The sequence below is a fragment of the Bubalus bubalis genome, chromosome 7 (genome assembly GCF_019923935.1).
Source record: "Bubalus bubalis isolate 160015118507 breed Murrah chromosome 7, NDDB_SH_1, whole genome shotgun sequence".
NCBI classification, from domain to species: Eukaryota; Metazoa; Chordata; class Mammalia; order Artiodactyla; family Bovidae; genus Bubalus; species Bubalus bubalis.
The window spans coordinates 927,086-953,236 of NC_059163.1; the positions used below are offsets into that span (position 1 = coordinate 927,086).

The following is a 26,151-nucleotide window of genomic DNA, read 5'->3' on the forward strand; positions in this document are numbered from 1 at the left end:
CCAGGCAACACCCCAGAGGGGCCACCAGTGGAGGGGAGCCTCCGATGGGACAGGTGGACTGTTCAGAACAAGGCAGGAGCCCCGTTCTGCATCCATCTGGGGCACGGACATCCAGCACCCCGCCCCCCACGGGAAACAGCCAGGAGCAAAGTGTGTGTCTGAGGGCAGTGGGGCCTCAGGCTGCAGCCAACGTTGTAGCAGAAGACAGACCTCTCTGATGCCAACGGGAAGAAACCCTTCCGGCCACCGGGCAGGTGCTGCTGGGGTCCCAGCAGGAGACGGGCCAACGCCTGGCAGGCAGCCCGACATCCCCAGGAGGGGTCCCAGCGCTGAGGCAGCACTTGCAGGCGGAGGCCTGAGGGTGGGGGTCCAGCAGGACGAGCCCATCTCCCCACTTTGCCTGCCTTCTGCCTACATCCAAACTAGTTCAGAAGGTGCTTTAGCTCTCCTCGGGGCCCCATGACAATTTCTCAGGAAAGAAAATCAAGGATGTGTCTGCAAAGGTCATAAACATTTCCCTTTGCTGTCTCAAACTCCTTTTCTTATCCAAAGTTTCTCAGATCAACATCTTTGGTGGAAATCTCAGGGTTTTATTGAGTCAGAACAAACAAACGGAGACCCATCCGGCCCCTGCCCCACCCGGCACCTGCCTGGGGAGGGGCGCGAGAGGCCGGACTGTCCTCACCAGCTCAAAGCCTAGGCCCTGAGCCCCCCAGCCGGCGGCCCGAGACGCGACCCCGCTCCAGACAGGGCAGCTGGCTCGCGGGGGCCGTGCCGTGGGGTCCCGAGAAGCTGAACCGTGTGCAGGACACATGGCCACACCAGTCTGCACACAGAGCCTGTTAACAGAGCACCCATCCGAAAGTTCGTTTCAAAACAGAGATGCTTTCTCAGAACTGCGAAAGTGCAAAAATACAAAATACTGCTTTAGGAAGGGCTGAATCTGAGGAACACGTCACATTCAGAACAGCCCGGGCCTTTGCAGGGAAGAGGTGAGGCGTCCGCCCCAGGCCCCAGGCCCCGCCCCCAGGCCCCGCCCACCGGTCAGCTGCTCTCCATCTGCTCCAGGTCCAGCTCGCCGGGGCCCCGGGGCAGGACGCCCTCCTCGCCAGCACTGTCCCAGTCACCGGGGTCCCCGCCGCTCCCTCGCCAGTGGTCCAGCCCCACCAGGACCCCAGGCCAGGGCTGGTAGGGCGGAGGCATGGGCCCCGCATGGCAGGGCCACAGGGGTCACACGGGGAGGACAAGGCCGTCCTCACTTGGGTGTCCTCCTCATCCTCGTCTTCGTAATGGAGAGGGCAGAGGCTTTTTGAAGTTTTCAGAATCTGCAACAGAAGAGACGCAAGCTTCAGGCACTTCCAGGAGGTCACGGGCAACGCGGTGTCCCACTGGCCCCGGAGGGTCCCCGAGTCCACGTTAACCTCCCTGGTCCTCTGGCAACACCACACACCCTCCCTGCCTGGGGGCCACCTTCTGAGAGCCTTGCCCACGCACCCCTGCCTGGGGATGGGGGCCCGGACCCCGAGGCCAAAGCTGTGTCCAAAGTCCCAGGAAATACTCAGGGGAAGGTAGGCCGGAGGCCCAGGGTCCACGTCCAGCTGCCCCGCTCAGCAGACCACCCAACTCCTGCCTCCGCAGCCTCAGGAGGCGCCCATCGGGGCCCCCCAGCTCCAGGCAGGCAAGCCCCCCACGGCCCCTCCCACGGCCCCTCCCAGCCCCCCCTCTTCCAGTGGTTCCGCTTTCAACACAAACACGCTGCAGCTGTCCTCACTTTTCAACTCCAGAGAGAGACACACACCGCACACCGGAGCCTCCCCTGAGCCGCCACCCTTTTCTGCCCCAGCAGGCATGTCCCCGCCCAGCCCAGGGCGCCCGGCTGAGACGGGCTCTACAGGGCTCCTGCCCCCCCATGGCCAGTTCCTCCCTGCCAGGGCCCTGCCCCCGACAATCACATCCCCAGTCTGCACCCCCAGACCAAGCACCGGCCCCAGCGACAGACACATGCCCACCCGCTCGAAGGCACCTCTCCTCGGTGGTACCATGGGCAGCCAAGGCCGGGTGGCCACACCAAGCCACCCTGAGGTCCTGATCCGGGCGGAGCAGCGGGTGTGCACACAGCAGCCGCTCCTCGCACGGCCACGCTGCCCCAGACCTGTCACTGCACGCTTCAGGGTTTCTCAGGCCACTGGCAGAACACGAGGTGGCCACAAGTGTGTGGGCAGCAGTTATGGGGTATGGTGCCCCCGGACCCCCCAAAGCCAGGGTCCCGACACGTGTGTCCCAGAACAGCGCCCCCGGGCCCCCGCGGTCCCTCTGGAGCCGGCACTTCCGAGCCGCTCGCTCCAGCAGACGAAGGCCCTGGTTTCAGCCATCGCTGCTCCACTGCAGCGAGCGAGCCACTGGAAAGAGAAACCCAAGAACCAAGTCTTCAGAGACCTGACAACTGGCCACACATTCTGGCCACGAAATGAGGGTTCGTGAAAGAATTTCCTCTGCATTCAGATGCAGGTGGACTCCCCAGTCACGGTCACTTTCCTACCCACCCCCCACCGCAGGGCGGGCCCAACCCCGCACACTCGGTGGCAGAGCCGACATGTCCCTCCCCGCTTCTCCACCCATGAAGTCACGGCACAGAGATCAGGCCTTCTGCTGGATGGTGGAAACCTGCCGGGAGGCGGAAGGACCGCAGCCCAGAGGTATGTCTGCGGCCGGGACACAGCCCAGCCGTGATCACAGCGACAGCTCAGGTGTGAAAGGCGCAGCTCGGGACGCTCCTGGCTCGGGCCACACGCAGCTAGAAACCACCAACTTCACGGCCCAAAAGGTGTCACAAAACTACAGGGGGCAGTCCGAGCTGCTCAGGGCACCTGAACTGATATGCACGACTCTCGTCACTGGGCGGTCCTGCTCCGGTTTGATGGTGACCTACATCTAACCAGGTGAACAAAAAATACTTTTTCAGAAAATCAAAGGTCAAGACTTTGAGTCTGAATCAGGGGCCCTCGATCTTACGGGGTCTGTCATCTTGTGTGCAAAACAGCCAGTGTGGACGTGCCTGCCCGCGTCGGACGACTTACGCCGGACAGGGACTGTACCGAGGCTCAGCGGCTGGAGCCAAGGGGCCCCAAGACTGAGCCGAGAGCAGGGAGGACACCCGACCTGTCCGGCCACGTGCAGCCCTGAACAGACACCGTCCCGCGAGCCAAGAGCTGACCTGCCCCCGCTGTACATGCCCCTAGCCGAGGCGTTGGGCCTTCTCCAGACAAACGCTCAACCTCTCTCCCTCATGGAAACACAGCCCAGTGTCCATGCTCGCACCAGAGCTGACCCTGCCCACAGGCCACAGCCACGGACGGCCGAGGGAGGGGCCCCTGACTGCCCGGAACACCCGGAGCCCGGCATTGGGGCTCCGGCCGCGGGAAGGCACACAGACACGCACCTCCGCCGACTTGCCCCGGCCAAGGGCCTCATCCCCTGCCACTGGGCTGGGGGGGCCACGGTCCACCAAACACAGGACACAAGCACCAAGAGTGGCCACCTGAGGGTCACACCAGCCTGGGCCCAGCCTCCCCAGGCGGCACGGGCCGAGGCCTCCCTGGAGAACTGGGGACGCAGATGGAGGCATCCCAGCACCCCACTGAAATCTCCTGATGGAAAGGCCGCACCCACATGCGAAGCCACAGGTCAGCTTCTGGGTCCCAGCGTCACCAGACACCCGGGGACAGCGCCTGCATCCGAGACGGCCGTGAAGACAAATGGGACGACTCGGTCTGCAGGAAACGGGGGATGCAGGACAAAGGAAACAGCCCACAGCACCGGACAGCCAGCAGACAAGGTTCTCCACCAGTGAGCGGACAGAGACCGAGGGGGACAGGAGTCCACCCTCCGCGGGCAGGGCCCCAGGAGGCAGGCCAGAGCCAACAGGGAGGGACTGTGGGGTGGCACACGCCCCCGAAGCATCTCCCAACAGACACGGGAGCCCCAGGCCCAGCTGACCCACAAGGCCCAGGCACAACCGACAAACACGGACACGTGGGTCTGTCCTTGCGCAATGGTCCGAGGACAGAGGAGCTTGGGGAACAGGATGAGCGGGGTTGGGGGGGGGGGGGCCGCGCCGGCACCAGACGCGGGAGGGAGCCTCACCCCGGCCATCTTCAGGAAGTCCAGGGCCGGGCTCGCACGCCCGCGCGCACGCACGCACGCACGGCTGCGAGCAGGCTGGGCTAGGGCGTGGACGCGCTGCCGGCCGAAGGTGGGGCTGCGCCCTCTGGCACCAGGCGCTCCTGCGGCGGCGAGAGGCGGCGTCGGGGAGAGGGCGTGCGGTCCCCCTCTGGTGGCCCGCCCAGGCCCGGGGCGGCCAGAGCGCTGGTGGCCGGGAGGGCGCGGCCCGGCAGCCAGGCACTCCTGCTGCCGTGGCAGCACCTCTTGGTGACCGGAGTCCAGGCCCTGGGGCCGCCGGGGCGCCTCAGGGACCCGCCCCACGCCAGCTCTTCTGGCTCCGACAGGGAGCAGCTGTGCCGCTTGGTGAGCGGCGCTGAGGGCGGCCGGCGCTGCCCCTGAGGTCCTGGGTGCCGAGCGCGCCTACGCTGGGGCCGCGGGGACCAGGCGGGGAGGGGCTGGCGGGGCCCACGGCCACCTGGCTTCCTACGGGCCGCCCTCCACCGACGACCTCCCAGGACTGCTCTTCTGCGGAGACACGGAGAGATGAATGAGGGGGGTGCCCGTCCCTGTGCGCGCACCCCTGGCCTCCAGGCAGCGGGTGCTGAGGGGCCCTGCCCACCAGAAACATCGCCCCCCAACCAGCGCACACTGTAGGGGTCGCCTAGGGGCACAGCGATCCCAACACCAGAGCCTCCACTGTCTCACCACCAGCTAGGAGGCCTTAGCCTGGAGCCCAAGGGGCCCGGGTAGGAGAGCAGGACGCCCAGGGAGACCCTGGGGCACGAGCACGCCTGGTCAGTCAGAGAAGACGGCAGGGCTGGGTCCATGGGGGCACCGAGGGGCGGGCCCGCGCACCCACACTCCGGCCTGCGCATGCACACTCGGGCGGCCAGCCCACTCAGACCGCAGGGCACACGTCTGTGGGCATGCACTGCAGGGCTGGCGGGCAGCCCCAGGCCCTCCAGGCACGCAGGACCTGGACACGCACCGCACCCAGCGGCGCTGGAGCCGAGGCTGCGCACACCGCCTGACCGCCTGTCCTTTCACCGGCAGCCACAGGACCCCTCAGGGCGGGCCTTTCAGCTCCGCCCTACAGGCAGCTTCCAGAAGGTGGGGCGGCAGCCCCAGGCCCCACCCACGCCGCTGCCCCAGGGAGGAAGGCCAGCACAGGGCGACCTAGCCTCCGGGCCAGCAACCGTGTCCTTCCCACCCTGCCCACGGTCCCAGCCCCCAGCAGCCCCGGAAAACCCGCCGGGGCTTTTAAACACTCACTGTTAGTCTCAAAAGGGAAGGAGTGGCCACTTATGCTGAGTTTCTGGGCAGAATACTGAAAGTGAAGAGAAAGAAGTTTCAGTACTGTGGGTTTACACATGCAGATTCAGGAACAGCTCAGAAACAGGCCTGTTTTGAAATCTGTTTTTCCCCAGCACTGGCCTTCCTGGTGATTAAAAGGAGAAGTTGTTATTCAGTTGCTAAGTCGTGTCCAACTCTCTGCAACCCTGTGGACTGCAGCAGGTCTGGACCTCAAAATACACTTATTTTTTCTTTTTTTTCCTAAAGACTTAAACACCTAACAGCTCTTCAGGTGAGCAAAGGACATGAAACCCGCCACAGCTGTCCTCAGCAGGGCGGTTCCTCAGAAAGCTGGTCCCGCCTCGACCATGGCCACACCGGCCCTCTGTCCAGTGAGGCGAGCAGCTGCGGGATTCGGCGGCCAACGAGGCCCAGCCCGAGCCCATGCCACTCTGCTCGGCCACGGTGTAGCCCCGGGAGTTTGAGGGCCCACTTGGAGCCGCGTCCTCTCAAGGCCTGAGTCTGTCTGCTCCCTTCCAGACCTCCTGCGCAGGCGGTGCTCAGCTTTCTCCGCCTCCCACACCTGGAGTCTCCTCCACAGCACGCAGCGCTTGGTCATGGGGCTTCAGCCCCTCGGGGGGACCGTTTCATGGGACAACAAACTCATGACAAAACGAAGAACTTCTCTGCTGTTCTCATGAAGGGAGTAAGTTAAAAGCTGGGTTCATCACCCAGAAGGATGAGGCCCATCGACAGTCTGCAGGCTGCCCGGTCAGCCGGTGAGCACGTGCCCCGGAGCTCCTGTTCGAGACAGAGCCACGCAGGGAGCCGCGCAGGCTGAGCCATGCCTCTGCCGAGAGGGGCGGGCTACAGGCTGTGTGCCTGCCGTGCCCAGCACAGGGCCAGCTACGTGACGTGCCCTGGGGGTGGGGGCATTCGCTGGGACGGTAGGGGGGCAGGGTTGGCTAAGGCCCCGGGCTGGTGCCTCGGGGGTCTCAGCGCCCCTCCACACTCGCGGGGGTCCCAGCGCCCTTCCACACTCACGGAGGCTCCATCTCAGTCCTCCTTCGCGACAGCGGAACCCGGTGATGACTTGTGCAGTGAGTGGCCAGGAGCGCAGCCAGGGGCTGGGCAAGCCAGACCTTCAGTCCAGCCCGCCCAGCGCCCAGGCTGTCGCCCAGCCTGTCCCCAGCCTGTCCCCCGTGCTGGGCATGGCAGGCACACAGCCTGGAGCCCGGCCCTCTCTGCAGGCCTCATCTCCCACCCAGGACAGAAGTGACCATGGGACACACAGAACAGGCCGCTGGGGTCCCACGGGAGCCCCACGAGACCACTGACGGGGCAGGGGTGGTGGTTCTGAGTAGCGGTGCTGGCCGGCCGCACCCCCACACACCTGCCTCGCCCCACGTGGAACAGCTCAGACAGTGCAAGCTTCAGGCTGCAGTAAGGGGGCAGCGCTTCAGAGTGTGTCTCCCAGATTCAGATTAGCAAAGACTTCTTAAACAGGATTAAAAAAAAGAAAACCAATTTACATTGATACATTTGTCTGTGTGAAATTTGGAATATCTCTTCATCAAAAGACACCATTAAGAAAGTGACAAGGTGGGGATTCCCTGGTGGTCCAGTGGTTAAGAATCCTCCTTCCAAAGCAGGGGAGCATGCGTGCATGCTAAGTCACATCTGACTCTTTGTGATTCCGTGGACTGCAGCCCACCAGGCTCCTCTGTCCATGGGACTCTCCAAGCAAGAATACTGGAGTGGGTTGCCATGCCCTCCTTCAGGGGATCTTCCCCACCCAGGGATCGAACCCGCGTCTCCTGAGGCTCCTGACTTGTAGGAGGATTCTCTACCACTGAGCCACCGGGGAAGCCCCCAGTGCAGGGGACCTGGGTTCAATCCCTGGTCGGGGAGCTAAGATGCCCCCATGCCACGAGGAGCTAACCCCATGCAGCACAACTGCGCCTACACGCCAGAGCCCACAGACGCACAGGAAGGCTGCTGCCACAACCAAGGTCCCGCACGCCCCAAGTGAGGCCTGGCACCGCCAGGAACAGCTCGTTAATTACATGTTTTATGAACTAGAATGACAAGGCAAACCCAACCAGATAGGAGAAAATATTTGCATAATACACAGGTGAGAAAAGACTTATAGCTAGAATATACAAAGACTTGCTCCAAACCAATAAGAAAAATACACACAACTCTCCCCCCCAAAAGAAACAGCAAAAGAACAGCAAAAAGCACATAAAAAACTCTGATGAGTACAGGATTGAGGGCAAGGGGAGAAGGGAAAAATAGAGACTGAGATGGTCAGATGGCATCATCGACTCAGTGGACATGAGTTTGAGCAAGCTCCAAGAGAATGGTGAAGGACAGAGAAGCCTGGCAGGCTGCAGTCCGTGGGGTCGCAAAGAGTTGGACACGACTGAGCAGCTGAACACCAACAGGAGTACAGGAGATGGCCGTGATCTCGTTGGTCATCAGACACGAGATCAGTGCTGTGGGACCACCACAGCCCACCGGGGAGAAGGCACAGCAGGGTCAGTGCCGACAGATGGCCGGGCAGGCCGCCGGCTCAACACAGGCCGCACGCAAATGCAGACAGCGGCATCGCTCCTGACGGTCGGCTGTGGACACGGCCCGAGGGCTGGGCTCCAGGGAGGCAAGGACCGTCCGGCAGGCCACAGGGACGCCCGCCGATGCTCCGTCCACACGGAGTCCAAGGGACCCGGCGCTGAGTGCACCCCAGACTCCAGGGCACCCACACCCTGCGAGTCAGCACACTGCTGCCTTCTGGGACCGGAAAACCACATGGGGGTCTCTGCGGGCAACAGAGACGTTTGGGGTGATGGGAACAAAGTCACTGTGAACATGACTGGGAAACACCCACTCAACAACAAACCTCATCTGTAGATTTCACTGCCTACAACTTGAAAAATTAAAGCGACAGTCACTTAGTCATGTCCAACTCTTTGCAGCCCCATGGACTGTAGCCCGCCAGGCTTCTCTGTCCGTGGAAATCTCCAGGCAAGAACACTGGAGTGGGGAGCCATGCCCTTCACCAGGGGATCTTTCCTGAATCAGGGATCAAACCTGGGTCTGCCTGCATTGCAGGCAGACGCTTCACCATCTGGGCCACCAGGGAAGCCCATGCAACGTACACCTCAACAAAACAGTATTTTTTAAACTTAAGACTTTTAAAAGCTGAGCCCTCTACCCACCTAAGTTTGTACCCACAGAGCTGGACACGCCAGGGAACACAACACACTGAGGCCATACCCACACAGGCTGGCACACGCTGACCCTCCCTGACCATGCACCCCTCGCCCCTCACGGGCTCCTTGCCCAGGCCCCACCAAGGCCTGTAAACAGGGGGCCTTCTCCCCAGATGGGCCACGGCTTCTGCTCCAGCGCCGGTCCTCACTGAGAAGGGACGCCAAGCACCTGTCCCCACGGGCTCCAGTCCCCTCACTGGGCTCCTGGCCCCACGGGCTCTGGTCCCCACACTGGGCTCCTCTCCCCTCACTGTGCTCCTTTCCCCTCACTGGGCTCCTCTCCCCTCACTGGGCTCCTGGCCCCTCACTGGGCTCCCCTCCCCTCACTGGTCTCCTCTCCCCTCACTGGGCTCCTGTCCCCATGGTCTCCTCTCCCCTCACTGGGCTCCCCTCCCCTCACTGGTCTCCTCTCCCCTCACTGGGCTCCTGTCCCCATGGTCTCCTCTCCCCTCACTGGGCTCCCCTCCCCTCATTGGGCTCCCCTCCCCTCACTGGTCTCCTCTCCCCTCACTGGGCTCCTGTCCCCATGGTCTCCTCTCCCCTCACTGGGCTCCCCTCCCCTCACTGGGCTCCTGTCCCCATGGTCTCCTCTCCCCTCACTGGGCTCCCCTCCCCTCACTGGGCTCCAGTCCCCATGGTCTCCTCTCCCCTCACTGGTCTCCTCTCCCCTCACTGGGCTCCTCTCCCCTCACTGGGCTCCTCACCCCTCACTGGGCTCCTCTCCCCTCACTGGGCTCCTCTCCCCTCACTGAGCTCCCCTCCCCTCACTGGTCTCCTCTCCCCTCACTGGGCTCCTGTCCCCATGGTCTCCTCTCCCCTCACTGGGCTCCCCTCCCCTCACTGGGCTCCAGTCCCCATGGTCTCCTCTCCCCTCACTGTGCTCCTTTCCCCTCACTGGGCTCCTCTCCCCTCACTGGGCTCCTGGCCCCTCACTGGGCTCCCCTCCCCTCACTGGTCTCCTCTCCCCTCACTGGGCTCCTGTCCCCATGGTCTCCTCTCCCCTCACTGGGCTCCCCTCCCCTCACTGGTCTCCTCTCCCCTCACTGGGCTCCTGTCCCCATGGTCTCCTCTCCCCTCACTGGTCTCCTCTCCCCTCACTGGGCTCCCCTCCCCTCACTGGTCTCCTCTCCCCTCACTGGGCTCCTGTCCCCATGGTCTCCTCTCCCCTCACTGGGCTCCCCTCCCCTCACTGGTCTCCTCTCCCCTCACTGGGCTCCTGTCCCCATGGTCTCCTCTCCCCTCACTGGGCTCCCCTCCCCTCACTGGGCTCCAGTCCCCATGGTCTCCTCTCCCCTCACTGGTCTCCTCGCCCCTCACTGGTCTCCTCTCCCCTCACTGGGCTCCCCTCCCCTCACTGGGCTCCAGTCCCCATGGTCTCCTCTCCCCTCACTGGTCTCCTCGCCCCTCACTGGTCTCCTCGCCCCTCACTGGGCTCCTCTCCCCTCACTGGTCTCCTCTCCCCTCACTGGGCTCCTGTCCCCATGGTCTCCTCTCCCCTCACTGGGCTCCCCTCCCCTCACTGGGCTCCAGTCCCCATGGTCTCCTCTCCCCTCACTGGTCTCCTCGCCCCTCACTGGTCTCCTCGCCCCTCACTGGTCTCCTCGCCCCTCACTGGGCTCCTCTCCCCTCACTGGGCTCCTGTCCCCATGGTCTCCTCTCCCCTCACTGGTCTCCTCGCCCCTCACTGGTCTCCTCTCCCCTCACTGGGCTCCCCTCCCCTCACTGGGCTCCTGTCCCCATGGTCTCCCCTCCCCTCACTGGTCTCCTCTCCCCTCACTGGGCTCCTCTCCCCTCACTGGGCTCCTCACCCCTCACTGGGCTCCTCTCCCCTCACTGGGCTCCTGTCCCCATGGTCTCCTCGCCCCTCACTGGTCTCCTCTCCCCTCACTGAGCTCCCCTCCCCTCACTGGTCTCCTCTCCCCTCACTGGGCTCCTGTCCCCATGGTCTCCTCTCCCCTCACTGGGCTCCTCACCCCTCACTGGGCTCCTCTCCCCTCACTGGGCTCCTGTCCCCATGGTCTCCTCTCCCCTCACTGGTCTCCTCTCCCCTCACTGGGCTCCTCTCCCCTCACTGGGCTCCTCTCCCCTCACTGGGCTCCTCTCCCCTCACTGGGCTCCTCTCCCCTCACTGGGCTCCTGTCCCCATGGTCTCCTCTCCCCTCACTGGTCTCCTCTCCCCTCACTGGGCTCCTCTCCCCTCACTGGGCTCCTCTCCCCTCACTGGGCTCCTCTCCCCTCACTGGGCTCCTGTCCCCATGGTCTCCTCTCCCCTCACTGGTCTCCTCTCCCCTCACTGGGCTCCTCTCCCCTCACTGGGCTCCTCTCCCCTCACTGGGCTCCTCTCCCCTCACTGGGCTCCTGTCCCCTCACTGGGCTCCTCTCCCCACACTGGGCTCCCCTCCCCTCACTGGGCTCCTGTCCCCATGGTCTCCTCTCCCCTCACTGGGCTCCCCTCCCCTCACTGGGCTCCAGTCCCCATGGTCTCCTCTCCCCTCACTGGTCTCCTCTCCCCTCACTGGGCTCCTCTCCCCTCACTGGGCTCCTCACCCCTCACTGGGCTCCTCTCCCCACACTGGGCTCCTCACCCCTCACTGGGCTCCTCTCCCCTCACTGGGCTCCTCACCCCTCACTGGGCTCCCCTCCCCTCACTGGGCTCCTCACCCCTCACTGGGCTCCTGTCCCCATGGTCTCCTCTCCCCTCACTGGTCTCCTCTCCCCTCACTGGGCTCCTCTCCCCTCACTGGGCTCCTCTCCCCTCACTGGGCTCCTCTCCCCTCACTGGGCTCCTCACCCCTCACTGGGCTCCTCTCCCCACACTGGGCTCCTCTCCCCTCACTGGGCTCCTGTCCCCATGGTCTCCTCTCCCCTCACTGGGCTCCTCACCCCTCACTGGGCTCCTCTCCCCTCACTGGGCTCCTGTCCCCATGGTCTCCTCTCCCCTCACTGGGCTCCTCTCCCCTCACTGGGCTCCTGTCCCCATGGTCTCCTCTCCCCTCACTGGGCTCCTCTCCCCTCACTGGGCTCCTGTCCCCATGGTCTCCTCTCCCCTCACTGGGCTCCTCACCCCTCACTGGGCTCCTCTCCCCTCACTGGGCTCCTCTCCCCTCACTGGGCTCCTCACCCCTCACTGGTCTCCTCTCCCCTCACTGGGCTCCTCTCCCCTCACTGGTCTCCTCTCCCCTCACTGGGCTCCTCTCCCCTCACTGGGCTCCTGTCCCCATGGTCTCCTCTCCCCACACTGGGCTCCTCTCCCCTCACTGGGCTCCAGTCCCCATGGTCTCCTCTCCCCTCACTGGGCTCCTCTCCCCTCACTGGGCTCCTCTCCCCTCACTGGGCTCCCCTCCCCTCACTGGTCTCCTCTCCCCTCACTGGGCTCCCCTCCCCTCACTGGTCTCCTCTCCCCTCACTGGTCTCCCCTCCCCTCACTGGGCTCCCCTCCCCTCACTGGGCTCCCCTCCCCTCACTGGGCTCCTCTCCCCTCACTGGGCTCCTCTCCCCTCACTGGGCTCCTCTCCCCTCACTGGGCTCCTCTCCCCTCACTGGGCTCCCCTCCCCTCACTGGTCTCCTCTCCCCTCACTGGGCTCCCCTCCCCTCACTGGGCTCCTCTCCCCTCACTGGGCTCCTCTCCCCTCACTGGGCTCCTCTCCCCTCACTGGGCTCCTGTCCCCTCACTGGGCTCCGGTCCCCACGAAGCTCCGGTCCCCATGCTCTGAGCCCTGTCTCTGCACCCCCTGCAGGACCCTAACCCTCTCACGGCTCTCGGCAACGGGCCTGCTAATGCAGAGGGCCTGGTGGCCCCTGTGTCAGAGCGGGAAGAATACAGACAGAACTTTCTGGCCATGTCTCTCCAAGTGAACCCTCCTGCCCACCCCCTTCCCTGCCGGACTGGCAACAAGCCGGCCCAGGGCCACCAAGGGCACGCCGGCTCTGAGCGCCTGCCCAGGAGACCTGCAGGCTCGGACCCCAGCACCGGGCAGTGCCCATGCTCTGTCGGCTCCCTGTGGACCTGCAGCCTGAGTGGGCGGGTGTGACCTGACGATTATGGGAACTCGACCTAGAACACAGAGCCAGCCCAGGAGACAGAGGTTAAGACGGGCTCTTGGGAGGGGCCATGCCCAGAGGCCAGGGTGGTGTCGCTGGGCGTGGCTACCAACCGGGGCAACATCCAGGCTGGGTATCCAGGACCACACGTGTCCACCGGGAGCTGGGCTCTCACTCACAGTGTTTTAATGATGCCAGAACCCCATCACTACCTTGGGGAGCTTTTTGAGCTCTGAGGATGCCAGGACCTCCCTGGGGAGCTGCCCACCCACCCCTGTCCCCTCCCCAAGCTGAGACCCAGCCCGGGCAGCATCCCCTGACCCGGGGTGGGCAGCTCACCAGGCCGGTATCATAGCTCTTGTGGGCGAGGTCGTCCAGGCACTGGCTCTGCAGCTTCTTGGTGATGAGGGTGACCATGGCCGGGCCCAGGCCCTCTGTCGGTGCCAACAGGCCCCGGGCTTCTGGAACATCAGGTTTCGGGAGGCCCTGGGCTTCTGGAACATCAGGTTTTGGGAGGCCCTGGGCTTCTGGAATGTCAGGTTTCAAGAGGCCCTGGCTGCTGTGGGTGCTGAGCTAACCCGCACATGTGTGTTTTGGTTTTAAAGACGAGCAATCCGTTTCCAAGGATTCTCTGGACTCCGTGCCTGTTGTTGGCAAAGAGAAACCGTCACACACACGGGACCACGAGCATCCCACCAGCTCCGCGCAGTGAACAAACTCACCCCCTAAGACCCTCCTGCATGTAAACGACTGCACGAGCTTTCTCCTGGAAAACCTAATAAAAGCTGCGGTCTGATCTCAGGAAGGCGGGCGGACAGGGTGGGAACCAGCAAGGGGGGCCCCCTACCCCGCTCCAAACAGGCACCAGACGGAGGAGCACAGTCGGCCACACTCTGGACGCGAGGAGCTGCTGGGAAACCGAGGCCTCGGCCAGGGGCAGGGAGACCCCAGGGACGACCGGCCGTTGAGGGCTGACTACGGCAGTTAAACACCCCTCCCCGCCGCACCCAGCCAGCGAGAGCCCCACCCCCAACTGAAGCTGGGGGTCTCTCCCGGGCGGAGTGGGGAGCTGCAGCTCGGGGGTCGCAGAAACAAGGAGCCGGCAGCGGGGCCCAGACGGGAAGAGCCCTGAGCCCACGCGGCTGGTCACCCTGCCTGCCACCCACCCTGGCCCCCTCCCGTGGCCACTGCCGCCTGTGGGCACTGCCAGGGCCACCAGCCTGGGAAGCCGCAGACAGAGGTGGAGAGACAGGAAAACCCCAGCGATGGGAGGAAACAGAGGATGCCAGAGGGAGAACACACCGCAGCTACAGCGATCAGGAAACACTGATGGAAGTTAGAGCTCAGAGACTGAGCCGCAAGCGGGGACGGGGCTCGGGAGTCTGCAGAGTCTGGCTCCTACCCACCACCAGGCCTGGGGACCCCCATCCCCAAGGCCGCCTGGGGCTCGGCAGGCACCCAGGACCCGCCTCTAACCGGCCGGTCACCATCTGGGCAGCTTCACTTCCCCAAAGCCTGGTGCACAGCCCCCTCGCCATGGGAAGCACCCCAGGGGCCTTGCGTGGATCGCAAGGGGCACTCACTATCATAAAATCCGTGGTCAGATCCAGGGGGAAGCTGCATGAAGATTTCTACGGATGCCGGGACGCCCTCTGATCCTAAAACACATGTGAACACACTCTCAGTGGGTCTCAACAGGCCCACCGAAGGACCCGGAAACAGCGCCCCAAGGCCAGCGTCGCCGTGGGCGAGAAGAGGGAGGTGTCCTGGCACAAACAGGGCACACCCTCTGGTAGAGAAGGGACAGGGATCTCCAGGGCGCGGGGCCCTCCCGCCAGCAGGAGCGTGTGCGACGTGAGCTCGCCCCCCCACGGGCACCGAGCACCCCCAGGGCTGGTTCCAGGCCAGGAGAGGCACTTGCTGTCCGCAACATCCACGTCAGCGCACTTCGGTCTGAAGCCCATCTGCGGGGTCCTTAGCCCATGGCACACTTGGCCCTGGTGGCATCCCCGGGTCCCCCCATGGGGTGACCACCTCTTGCAACACAGTCGGGGCCCCTGAGGCTCCGAAAGGTGGGACAGGGCCAGTGTGTCCCCACGGAGCGGCTCTGCAGCAGGAGTGGCCCCACTCCAGTGCGTTTCGGACCCAAGAGCTGGACCAGAGCCGGCCACACCGCACCCGCACTCGCACCCCAGCCCCCAGCCCACGGGTGGGAGCAGCCACAGAACACTCACCCTGCCGCGCCCCACAAGGCCCCATGGGCCCCACCCAGAGCCCCTCGTGGGAGAGGGGCTTCACCAGGCCCCGACATGGGACAGGCCAGCCCTGCTGCAACCTCACCAGCCCCCGATGGCCGCGACACCGCCCCTGGCCCCCGAGCTGGTCGCCCCAGGCTCTCTCAGAGCCTTCTGTCAAACCCTCCCGGCAGCTCACAGCACGCACAGCGCTGGAAAGGGAACAGCAGCGATGACAAGATGTGAAATAAACAGCAAAACTACTAGTGTTTGAAAAGCGGGCCCACAGTCCTGGGAGAGGCTGGGTGTGCAGGGCTGGACGGGGCTGCTCCGGAGGGCCCAACCGTCAGGTCAGGTGAGAGGGCGGAACAGGGCCCCCGGCAGGCGCCGAGAGAACGAGGCAAGCAGAGCGTACGCCACAGAGGACATATGGTCCACGAACCCAGACTGAGGGAAAACTGAGAAAAGAGGAAATGGGGGGGAGGAGGAGGAGGTGGGAAAATGCCAACTAAGAAACACAGACGGAAGGACGGAATTTTTTAAGTCACCACCTGACAAATGTCCCGTAAAGCTTCAGGCAAGAACAAGCTGGTTTAGAAAAGGCAGAGGAACCAGGGATCAAATCGCCAACACCCGCTGTATCATAAAAAAGCAAGGCAATTCCAGAAAAATATCTGCTTCTGCTTCATTGACTACACTAAAGCCTTTGACTGTGTGGATCACAACACTAGAAAATTCTTCAAGAGACGGGAGTACCAGACCACCTGACCTGCCTCCGGAGAAACCTGAATGCAGGTCAAGAAGCAACAGTTAGAACTGGACATGGAACAACAGACTGGTTCCAAATAGGAAAAGGAGTACGTCAAGGCTGTATATTGTCACCCTGTTTATTTAACATATTTGCAGAGTACATCATGAGAAACGCTGGCCTGGAAGAAGCACAAGCTGGAATCAAGATTGCCGGGAGAAATATCAATAACCTCAGATATACAGATGACACCACCCTTATGGCAGAAAGTGAAGAACTAAAGAGCCTGTTGATGAAAGTGAAAGAGGAGAGTGAAAAAGCTGGCTTAAAGCTCAACATTCAGAAAACTAAGATCATGGCATCCGGTCCCATCACTTCATGGGAAATAGATGGGGAAACAGTGGAAACAGTGACTTTATTTTCTTGGGCTTGAAAATCACAGCAGATGGTGACTATAGCCATGAAATTAAAAGATGCTTACTCCTTGGAAGGAAAACTATGACCAACCTAGACAGCATATTAAAAAGCAGAGACATTACTTTGCTGACAAATGTCTGTCTAGTCAAAGCTATGGTTTTACCAGTAGTCATGTATGGATGTGAGAATTGGACCATAAAGAAGCCTGAGCACCAAAGAATTGATGTTTTAAAACTGTGGTGTTGGAGAAGGCTCGAGAGTCCCTTGGATATGGCGGTTTAATTGCTAAGTTGTGTCCGACTCTTGCAACCCCATGGATGGTACCCTGCCAGGATCCTCTGTCCATGGGATTCTCCAGGCAAGAATTCTGGAGTGGGTTGTCATTTCCTTCTCTAGGGGATCTTCCCAACCCAGGGATCGAACCTAGGTCTCCTGCATTCCAGGCAGAATTTTTACCAACTAAGTTATGAGGGAAGCTGGAGAAGACTCTTAAGAGTCCCTTTGGACTGCAAGGAGATCAAACTAGTCAATCCTAAAGGAAATCAGTCCTGAATATTCATTGGAAGGACTGTTTCTGAAGCTGAAGCTCCAATACTTTGGCCACTTGATGCGAAGCGCTGGTTCACTGGAAAAGACCCTGATGCTGGGAAAGATTGAAGGCAGGAAAAGGGAATGACAGAGGATAATATGGTTGGATGGCATCACTGACTCCATGGACATGAGTGTGAGCAAGCTCCTGGAGTTGGTGATGGCCAGGGAAGCCTGGTGCAGTACAGTCCATGAGGTTGCAAAGAGTCAGATGCGACTGAGCGACTGAACAACAAAAAGCGGTCAGTGGGAGCATGAGGAGAACAGGGTGTCACACTGCCCCAGAGGCTCCCCCGCAAGGCACTTCCTCACCAGAAAGCACACAGCGGAGAAGCCTGGACACCACCATGGAAGCCAGCTGCAAGGCACGCGTGGCCGGTCACAGGACAAATGACAGCGTGGGACACGGGGTTCCTGCCAGAAAGTAGGACCTGGATTTACTGGTTAGAAAAATCAGACAAACCTGATGAGGTGAACTGTGCAAAGGGACGGGCAGTGATCAGCATCAGAGCTGTGAAAGATGGATGCGAGGGGCCCGCCCCACAGCCCACCCTGGGGGTACTCCAGCCCTGGGCCAGAAAGAGGGCTCCGGGGACAACGTCCAACTTGTGTGTCAGACAGCAGTCAGAGCCCACACTTCGGGTCCCGATCCAACCTTGTGCTGTGCCAGACATGGACGTGGGAGCCACACGGGATGTGGGCGCTTGAGCCACACGGGGCGTGGACACTGGGAGCCACACAGGATGTGGACGCAGGAGCCACACCGGACGTGGACACGGGAGCCACACGGGGCGTGAACGCCGGGAGCCACACTGGACATGGATGTGGGAGCCACACTGGACATGGGTACTGAGAGACAAGCAGGACGTGGACTCCGGGAGCCACGCAGGACGTGGACATGGGAGCCGCATGGGACATGGACACGGGAGCCATGCGGGACGTGGACGCAGGAGCCACGCGGGACGTGGACGTGGGAGCCGCATGGGACATGGACACGGGAACCACGCGGGATGTGGACGTGGGAGCTGCATGGGACATGAACGCGGGAGCCACACAGGACGTGGACGTGGGATCCACGTGGGACGTGGATGCTGGGAGACAAGCAGGACGTGGACTCCAGGAGCCACACAGGACATGGACGTGGGAGCCGCATGGGACATGGACGCGGGAGCCACGCGGGACATGGACGTGGGAGCCGCATGGGACGTGGACGCGGGAGCCACGCGGGACATGGATGCTGGGAGACAAGCAGGACGTGGACTCTAGGAGCCACACAGGACATGGACGTGGTAGCCGCATGGGACATGGATGCGGCAGCCACGCGGGACGTGGACGCAGGAGCCACGCGGGACGTGGACGTGGGAGCCGCATGGGACATGGACACGGGAGCCATGCGGGACATGGACGTGGGAGCCGCATGGGACATGGACGCAGGAGCCACACGGGACATGGATGTGGGAGCCACATGGGACATGGACACGGAAGCCACACGGGATGTGGACGTGGGAGCTGCATGGGACGTGAATGCGGGAGCCACACAGGACGTGGACGTGGGATCCACGTGGGACGTGGATGCTGGGAGACAAGCAGGACGTGGACTCCAGGAGCCACACAGTACATGGACGTGGGAGCCGCATGGGACATGGACGCGGGAGCCACGCGGGACATGGACGTGGGAGCCGCATGGGACATGGACGCGGGAGCCACGCGGGACATGGATGCTGGGAGACAAGCAGGACGTGGACTCCAGGAGCCATGCAGGACATGGATGTGGGAGCCTCATGGGACATGGACGTGGGAGCCGCATGGGACGTGGACGCGGGAGCCACGCGGGACATGGATGCTGGGAGACAAGCAGGATGTGGACTCCAGGAGCCACACAGGACATGGACGTGGGAGCCGCATGGGACATGGATGCGGCAGCCACGCGGGACGTGGACGCAGGAGCCACACGGGACATGGACGCTGGGAGCCACGCAGCCCAAAGGGGGCACATGTGGACGGGTCCTCCGCCACCACAGACATGCAGGGAAAGGCAGCCCCTCGGCGTGTCCAGGCAAACATGTCTCCTGGGGCAGTCGGGCATCACCCAGGGTGCAGCAGCCACAGGCAAAGCCAGGGATGCCTGGTGGGGACGCTGAGCGGCACGCTGGGCGTCGGGGTACAGCTCAACACTGGGTGAAGAGCACGGCCATCCTGATGACGCTCTCATTGTCCTGTTGGGAAGGAACTCGTGCCCCCCAGGTTACCAACATGCAGACTCAAATCCCCGCTCCCAGGGCCACCCCCATGAAGCACCACGACAAGGTGGGGTTAGGACGGTTCTGAGGCGCAGAGCCAGAGACCCAGCCGTCCGCAGGGTTGGCTCCCGCTGGAGGAGGCCGGTGGTCCGTGTGGCCCCGGCTGGGCCTGCATCACGCCCACCTCCACCCCCTCCTCCCACGGCCTCCCCCGGTCCTGTATCTCTGCATCTCTCCACCCCAGGGACCGGTCTGAGGTCCACCCTGATCCAGCGTGACTGCCTCTTAGTTCACATCTCAGTTACACCTGAAAGGACCCCGTTTCCAAATGAGGTGCGTGCACAGGTGCTGGGGGGCGGGGCCTCAGGGGTCAGAGGTCAGGGCTCACCTGAGTAACTTTTTGTGGGGACATAGTTTGGCCCATGAGGCCGAGCCAGTTCCCCTCACAAGAAACCCAGCAAGTGGGATGGAGCATCACCATCACAGCGCATGATGCCCTGCTCACCCCTGCCCGTGGTCAGCGTGCTGAGCGGGGCTGCAGCAGCTCAGAGCCCTGGCCCTGGGGGACGTGTGCTCTCGTTGGGGACAGGCCAGCTGATGGCAGACATGGAGACGGGAGGGTCAGGAAGCCCAGAGATCCCAGAGCACCCCCTTAACCAGGGCACCCTCTCCCCACGCCAGGCACACCCATGGGAGAGGACGCACCCTCAAGGACAGTCTCCACTTCTCCTACAGTGAGAAACCCAATCTCACGTCCCCACCGCCAAAGGCCCTGGTCCATCCTTGCAACCAAACCAGGGACTCAGTGGCCCACCTCCCGACTCCCCTCTCCCCACCCGCCACCCCAGTGAGCCTGGGCGGCTGCAGCCCCTAAGCAAACCCTTCCTGTCCATCAGCAGCCCCCAGCCGGCCTCAACCAGAAGCAGCCACAAGGCTCCAACCCCAGAGCACCCCGCGTGGCCGCAGGACAGAGGCCAAAACCCTCAGGCTTGCCCTCCCTGCCCACCCTGTCCCCACTCGCATCCTGGCGATGCTGGCATGCTCCAGGCCCAGGGATGGCACGCACACAGCGGGGGCTCCACAGACCGCCCTAGCTGGCCGGGAGGCCCTCTCGCGGCCACTCTGGCCCCTCGGCCTCCGGATCCTGCCCCACAGGGGCCAGAGTGGGCTCTGGTCTGTTTCCATCTCAGCTGATACAGAGAGTCAGACAGTGTTTGCAGAATGCCATGGAAGTGTCTGTGGAGGAGGGGACAGCACCTCACTCCAGCACTCTTGCCTGGAGAATTCCATGGACAGAGGCGCCTGGTGGGCTACGGTCCACGGGGTCACAGAGAGCCGGACACGACTGAGCGGCTAAGCACACATGGGAGTGTCTGGACAGCATCACTGATGCAGTGAACATGGACTGTGGCGAACTCCAGGAGCTGAGGGACAGGGAGGCCACCGTGCTGCAGTCCATGGGGTCGCAAAGAGCTGGACACGACTGGGCGACCGATCGACAACATATGAGTGTCTGGGGCGGCCGTGACAAGGTGCCACATACTGGGGGCTTAAACGACAGACTCTTACTGTCTCCCTCTCCGGAGGCCAGGCTTCCCAAAGGCACCGAGGAGAGCCTGCTCCGGGCTGTGCAGCTCCCGGCAGCTCCTTGGCTCGTGTGTGTCCAAACCCCCCCACTTTAATAAGGGCACCGGTCATCCTGGATTAGGGCCACCCTCCTCCAGTGTGAAGGCATCTTAATGCATTCCGCACACAAGTCTATTCCTAAGGCACTGGGTTTAGGATTTCAGCACAACTCAGCCGACGACAAGTCAAGCCCGTCGTATCACTCCATGCATCGTTTCAAAGACCGGCACTGCCCCGTTCCTGTGACAAGAGGCTGGGCACCTGGCCCGAAGCTCCGCCACGGCCTCTGCTGTGTCCACAGCGAACAGCCCCAAGCATGGCTCTTCCTGGCTGTTTCTGACTTGGGGAGCATCAGGGCTGAGGTCTTGCCACCATGGGCCCCCACCCCGCCTCCCTGTCTCCAAGCTCTACCAAATCCTCGCTAAGTCATCACGACATCATTCCGTCACTATAAATCGTGTCCCAGTGGAGCCGCACGGGGAGTCTGTTCCCCAACGTTTATAACTGCCTCCTTTTCCTCCTATGCAAAGTTTCCACACAAGGCAAACTCTTCCCCCAAACTCCCCCAAAGAATTATAAACTCAACAAGTAAGCTTGGGACTTCCCTGGTGGCCCGGTGGTTAAGACCCTATGCTTCCAACACAAGGTTCAAACTGTAGTCAGGCGCTAAGATTCCAGTGCCACAGGGCGTAGTCAAAACGTTGGCATTTAAAAAAAAAGGCGTCATTTGGTCAGACACCAGGATGGTCGTTAGCCCTCATACTCCTTGACCTGCGGCCTCAGCTCAGGTCCAAGGGGCTCTGTCCAGCTGGGCCCTGGGCCCCCCACACCTCGGTGCTTCCCGGACAGGGTGCCCAGCGCCTCTCCTCTCCTCCCTGGATGCCTGCCAGCTTTCCGCATCTCCCAGGGTCAGGAGATGTGCACGAGCCTTGAGCAGGGTCTTCTCAACCAGGAACCCGAGCCGTCAGGGCCTCTGAGGTCTGCCCGGGGTCACTGCTGAGCCCTTCCTGCACTCCCTACCCCCGTTCCTGGAACAGCCAGTGCTCGGGGTTGGGTGCCTGGCCGGGCCTGGCCTGGGCCTCCCTGCCTGTCCGTCTCTGCCTCCCTTTTTGCTGCTGCCATCTGTTTCCACAATTGTCCAACGACCTCGTCTTCCACGCCTTCCGATGACATGTCTATTCCTGCTCCTGGTCTAACCACCAGGGCCCCACCCAACTGAGCAGCGCGAGCCTCCATCTGCCAGGCACAGCACTCCCCTCACCACTCTCGTCCAGTCCCTGCTGTCCTGTCTGCTTCCCTTGGCCTCCTCTGCTCAGCTTCCGGCCAGAGGGGTCCCCTGTGCCTGGTGCCCTGGCTCCCCATTCACACCGGGAGGAGCGTGCACGGTGTCTCCAGTGCAGGGCTGCCCGGTGTTCGGGGAGGTCAGCAACGGGTGGGTCAGCAGGCTACAGACGGGGGCAAGGGGGACGGGCACCGGACATGCAGCCCCTCCAGCCCTTAAGCAGGACCCTGGCCTGGGCTGCGACCCAGATGCTAGGCCCGAGGCTGGGCTCCAGACAGGTTGCTCCAGCTCCCCAGCCGGCTCCTGAAGCCCTAAACAGGGAGGAAAATGTCCAGGACCTGCTTGGGCCGTTGTATCAGTCGGAGCCGGGAGGCCAGAGCCCGACCGCATTGGACCCTAAAGTGTTGGTCCCGGGGTTTTCACGGAAGAGACAGCACTAAGGCCCCGGTGCCCCAGACCCAGCAGCGCACCGCAGTACCTGCCCCCAAGCAGTCGCCAGCCCGCGGCCAGCAGCCGGCACCTCCTCCAGCGTCTCAGCTCCTACTTTGCTTTCTCTCCAGGAGTGCTCAGGTGAAACTCGGGACCCGGCTGAGTCTCTTTTTTCCTAAAGGTTGTATTTGTTTATGGTCTGCTGGCTGTGATGTGTCTTCACCGCAGTGCGTGGGCTCTCCTCATTGGGGCGCACGGGCTCCAGAGTGCAGGCTCAGTACCTGTGGCTTAGTCATCCCTCCACACGTGAGATCCCCACTCTCCGACCTGGGATCAAACCCACGTCCCCTGCGTTGGAAGGCAGATTCTTCACCACTGGACGAGCAGGGAAGCTCCCCGTTCTTGAGCTGCTCTCCTTGCCTCCCCAGAAGAGATGGAGCCGAAGGCCCCCGGACTGGAGGGGAGCACGGCGACTTCCAGGAGCCCCAGAGGCCTGGTTCCTTTAGGAACACCCCCGGGGGCGTCACGCGGGGGGCGGCCACAGCCACAGAGAGGCCAGCAGCCCTGCTGTCCACGTCTCCCCAGCCCTGGAGCCGGGAGGTCCCTGAGGGGGCGCTCAGCCCTGCCCCCAGGCGGCCAAGCTGCCCAAGGAGAACCAGCACGCTGCTCCCAATTCTGGGCCCTGAAACCCTGAGTGGTAACAGATGCTGCTGCTTGAACCCACCAGTTGTGGGATGAATTCGTTGTGCTGCCATAGAAACCAAAGCAGTGACACTCAGTGACGTGAACAGAGCCAAGCGCACCCCTCGCACTGCAGGAGCCAGTCCGTCGCGGCTCCTGCGTCACCCGGGGGCTGGGAAGGAAAGGGGAGCGTCCACGTGCTCCCTACGAGCCATGCAGAGAAGCTGCTACGGCCGCCACGATTGCCTGACGTTGATGTTTTGGCGCCTTCCTTAACAGGGCACTTTCGGTGCCATGCTCATGACAACCAAAAAAGACAAAAATCACCTGCCCTAACTAACCAACATCTTGCCAATATTAAAACCCACCACTGGAGAGCTTAGACAACGGGAGCTTTAAAGTTGCCCTGAAACCATGTTTGAACTGTGACCTTTGCAAGAAAACAAGAAAAAACTCACATCTTAAAAAGAAGACTGTGGTCGTTAGCTCTCTGCTAGAGCGTGCAGAGCACACAGGCTGAAGAAGGACCACACCCAGGAAGCTGGCTCTGGGAAAGGATATGAGGTGGACTCTGCTCAGCTGGACAGAAGATCCAGGGTCAGACCCGCTGGCCCACTCAGAGCTGGGCTCTCCCAGCCCCGTGACTTCACTCTGGGGAAGAACCAGCCACATCACGAGGCTGCAAGGGATCCAGTTAAGGAACCGGCAGGAAAAAGCTGGGCCTGCGGCACAGGCATTATGACCACTTATAACAAATACTCCAAAGATTGTGCAAGTCCACGTGCCTTTGAAAAATATTACAGCAGAAAAAAGGTGTATGTAAAATTTTTAATTTGCTTTTTATAAAAAAAGAAAAAGCCAATTTTGAATGTTTGCAATCCACCTGTTAAAAAAAAAAAAAAAAGCTGCCAGTTGCACCGATTCCTTTATCCACCAGCAAACAAATAGGTCTCCTATGAGCCCGCTCCCTGTGTACACAGGTGCGTATGAGCAAATGCCAGGTCCTGATGCACCCACTTAAAAAAGAAAAAAAAAAAAAAAAACATTAATGATGGCTGCCTCCCAGTTACACATTCCCAGGGGCTCCGGTAACAGCCTCCTCTCCGTGGTCCCCAAATCCAAAGTAAGACAAGACAACGTAGGGATCCATCCATAGGGCAAACCATTCACACCACACGTGGCTGCCCCACCCCACGGAGATCCTGAGAAGGGCACTGCAGAGCAGGGCAGGGGGCCACAGCGCCAGAACCGAGGTCTCAGTTCACCGGGCAGTTGAACCAAGGGAGGGAGACCGGCTTAAAGAAAGGCCACTGTTCCTAAACAAGTGTATTTCAATTTCAATTGGGGGGGGGAATATTCTAGAACTTCAAAATCAAGCTGTTTGCCTGCCTTCTACTACCAGTGGGCAAGTCAGCGCTTCTCTGCCCAGACCTGCTTCAGTGAGGACACACTCCAGACGGTCAGAGGAAGAAGCCACATCTAAAGCTCAACAAAATTTCTTAAATAGTGTGAAGCCGAAGCCATTCTTGAAGTCAAACTAACTTCTCTTGCAAAGCTCTCAACACTGAGAGATCATCATCAACTCAACCAAGTACTGAGTAACACAGTAAAAGAGAAAAGTAAAATTGTGGGCACTTAAGAGTCAAGAAGAGGTAGCCCACGATCAAAGGCAAACGACTGCTCAACTGAACAGACACACACTTCAGACACACACTAAGTGCGAGCGCACTTAGAGCAAGGGGGAAATGAAGTAGAAATGAGGAAAAACTCCATCCCCCTAACACACGTCTGCACTCCCAGGAAAAGTCCTAAAGAGACTTAGAACCCTCGTTCTTGGCAGAGAAAGCGGCATGGGAATCCACCTCCAGTCAGTCGCCTTCCACAGGTCCCCGGGAAGGTCTGGCCTCCCAGGTCCAGCCAGCGGGCCCACCTTTGGGCTCCCATAAGGCACAGTCGAGGACGCGTCCAACTTCCTGCTTCTCTCGGAGCCAGAGGACAGGCGCGGGAGGGGCCCTGGGAGCCGCTCAGGCTGTGAGTGTGGGCGCTGGGAAGAGGCAGCTCACAAGGGCGGCACCCAAAGTCGCTTTGGCGAGTGGCAGGGCGCCCCAGGCGGGGCCCTTTGCAGCTGAAGGTCGGGTGGACTGCACGGGGCCCACAGGCTCTCGGGGCGCCAGACTCCTGGGCAGCAGGGGTCCCGGGGCGCGCAGAGATACCAGGGTGCGCAGACCTCTCGGGGTACAAGGGTCCCGATATTTGTGGGGCGCAAGGGGACCCAGGGTGAGCGAGGTCTTGGGGTGCAGGGCACCTGGGGCTTGGTGGGGGGTCCTGGGGCTCAGGATCCCCAAGGCCAGGGACTCCTGGGGCACGCAGGGATCCCGGGGTGCACAGAGCTCTCGGGGCACAAGTGTCACAAGACTTGTGGGGCGCGCGGGGGGCTCCAGGGTGAGCGAGGTCTTGGGGTGCAGGGGGCCTGGGGCTTGGGGGGTCCCGGGGTCCGGACTGATTCGGGGGCGGTTAGGGTTAGTGCGCGCAGCGGGAGTCCCAACCCCGGGCCGCGAGCCCCCAGTCCCGGCGCCCCCAGGGAACATCCGCGGAAAACGCCCGGCACCGACGCGGGCGGACACGCACCGGGCCGGGCTCCGCGCGCTGAAGGAACGGACACCATCCGGCCCAGGCTCACGCGCGGCCCTGCGCCGGCGCTCCCGGGCCACGCCGAGCCCGGCACCTGAGCGCGGCCGGGCGGGAGAAGGGCGGGAGGCTCCGGCCCTCAGACCGCGCTCTTCCCTCCAAGGATGTGGCGCCCCAGCGCCCACGGGACGGTCGACCAGCGGCCGCGCTGCTACAAGCTCGGGGGGGCGGGGTTTGTGTTGGGGGCGGGACCTCCGTCTGCGGGCGGGCGGGGCTCGTGGGGGAGGAAGGGTTGCTGGATGGGCGGGACTTGCAGACCTGAGGGGCGTGTTTGGTGGGCGGGGTTTGTGCCGATGGGCGGGGCCTGAGCAGCCCCGGAGCGTTTCCGCAGCCAGCCGGCGAACGGCGCTCGCGCAGCCCTGGCCCCGTCTGCAGAGTCGGAGCCCCACCGGCCTACGCGGCTGCGAGCGGTGGGTGTCGGTCCCCCGCCCGGACCGCGAGGCCCGC

General features: G+C 62.2%; 1 protein-coding gene across 2 annotated transcripts; it reads right to left on the reverse strand.

The window, feature by feature from the left end:
* Nucleotides 1–519: 519 nt before the first annotated feature.
* On the reverse strand, nucleotides 520–25,866 carry FAM53A (family with sequence similarity 53 member A). Of its 2 annotated transcripts, XM_044946292.2 has the most exons (6): nucleotides 25,645–25,866; nucleotides 14,355–14,429; nucleotides 13,111–13,415; nucleotides 5,434–5,488; nucleotides 4,144–4,686; nucleotides 520–1,325 (listed from the first exon to the last, which is right to left on the reverse strand). In XM_044946292.2, exons 3-5 carry the CDS (start codon nucleotides 13,186–13,188, stop codon nucleotides 4,466–4,468), a joined length of 354 nt encoding a protein of 117 aa, XP_044802227.1. In that variant the 5' UTR covers nucleotides 13,189–13,415; nucleotides 14,355–14,429; nucleotides 25,645–25,866; the 3' UTR covers nucleotides 520–1,325; nucleotides 4,144–4,465. The 2 variants fall into 2 exon arrangements, with proteins under 2 accessions (XP_044802227.1, XP_044802226.2); XM_044946291.2 differs by lacking the exons at nucleotides 520–1,325; nucleotides 4,144–4,686; nucleotides 5,434–5,488; nucleotides 25,645–25,866 and adding an exon at nucleotides 17,071–22,375 and having other exon boundaries at nucleotides 13,200–13,415.
* Between the last annotated feature and the right edge of the window lie 285 nt (nucleotides 25,867–26,151).

Bases quoted from the DNA above. Each gene is read 5' to 3' on its own strand.
- FAM53A (XM_044946291.2), bottom strand. From the start codon at position 18,474: ATGTCCCGCGTGGCTCCCGCGTCCATGTCCCATGCGGCTCCCACGTCC.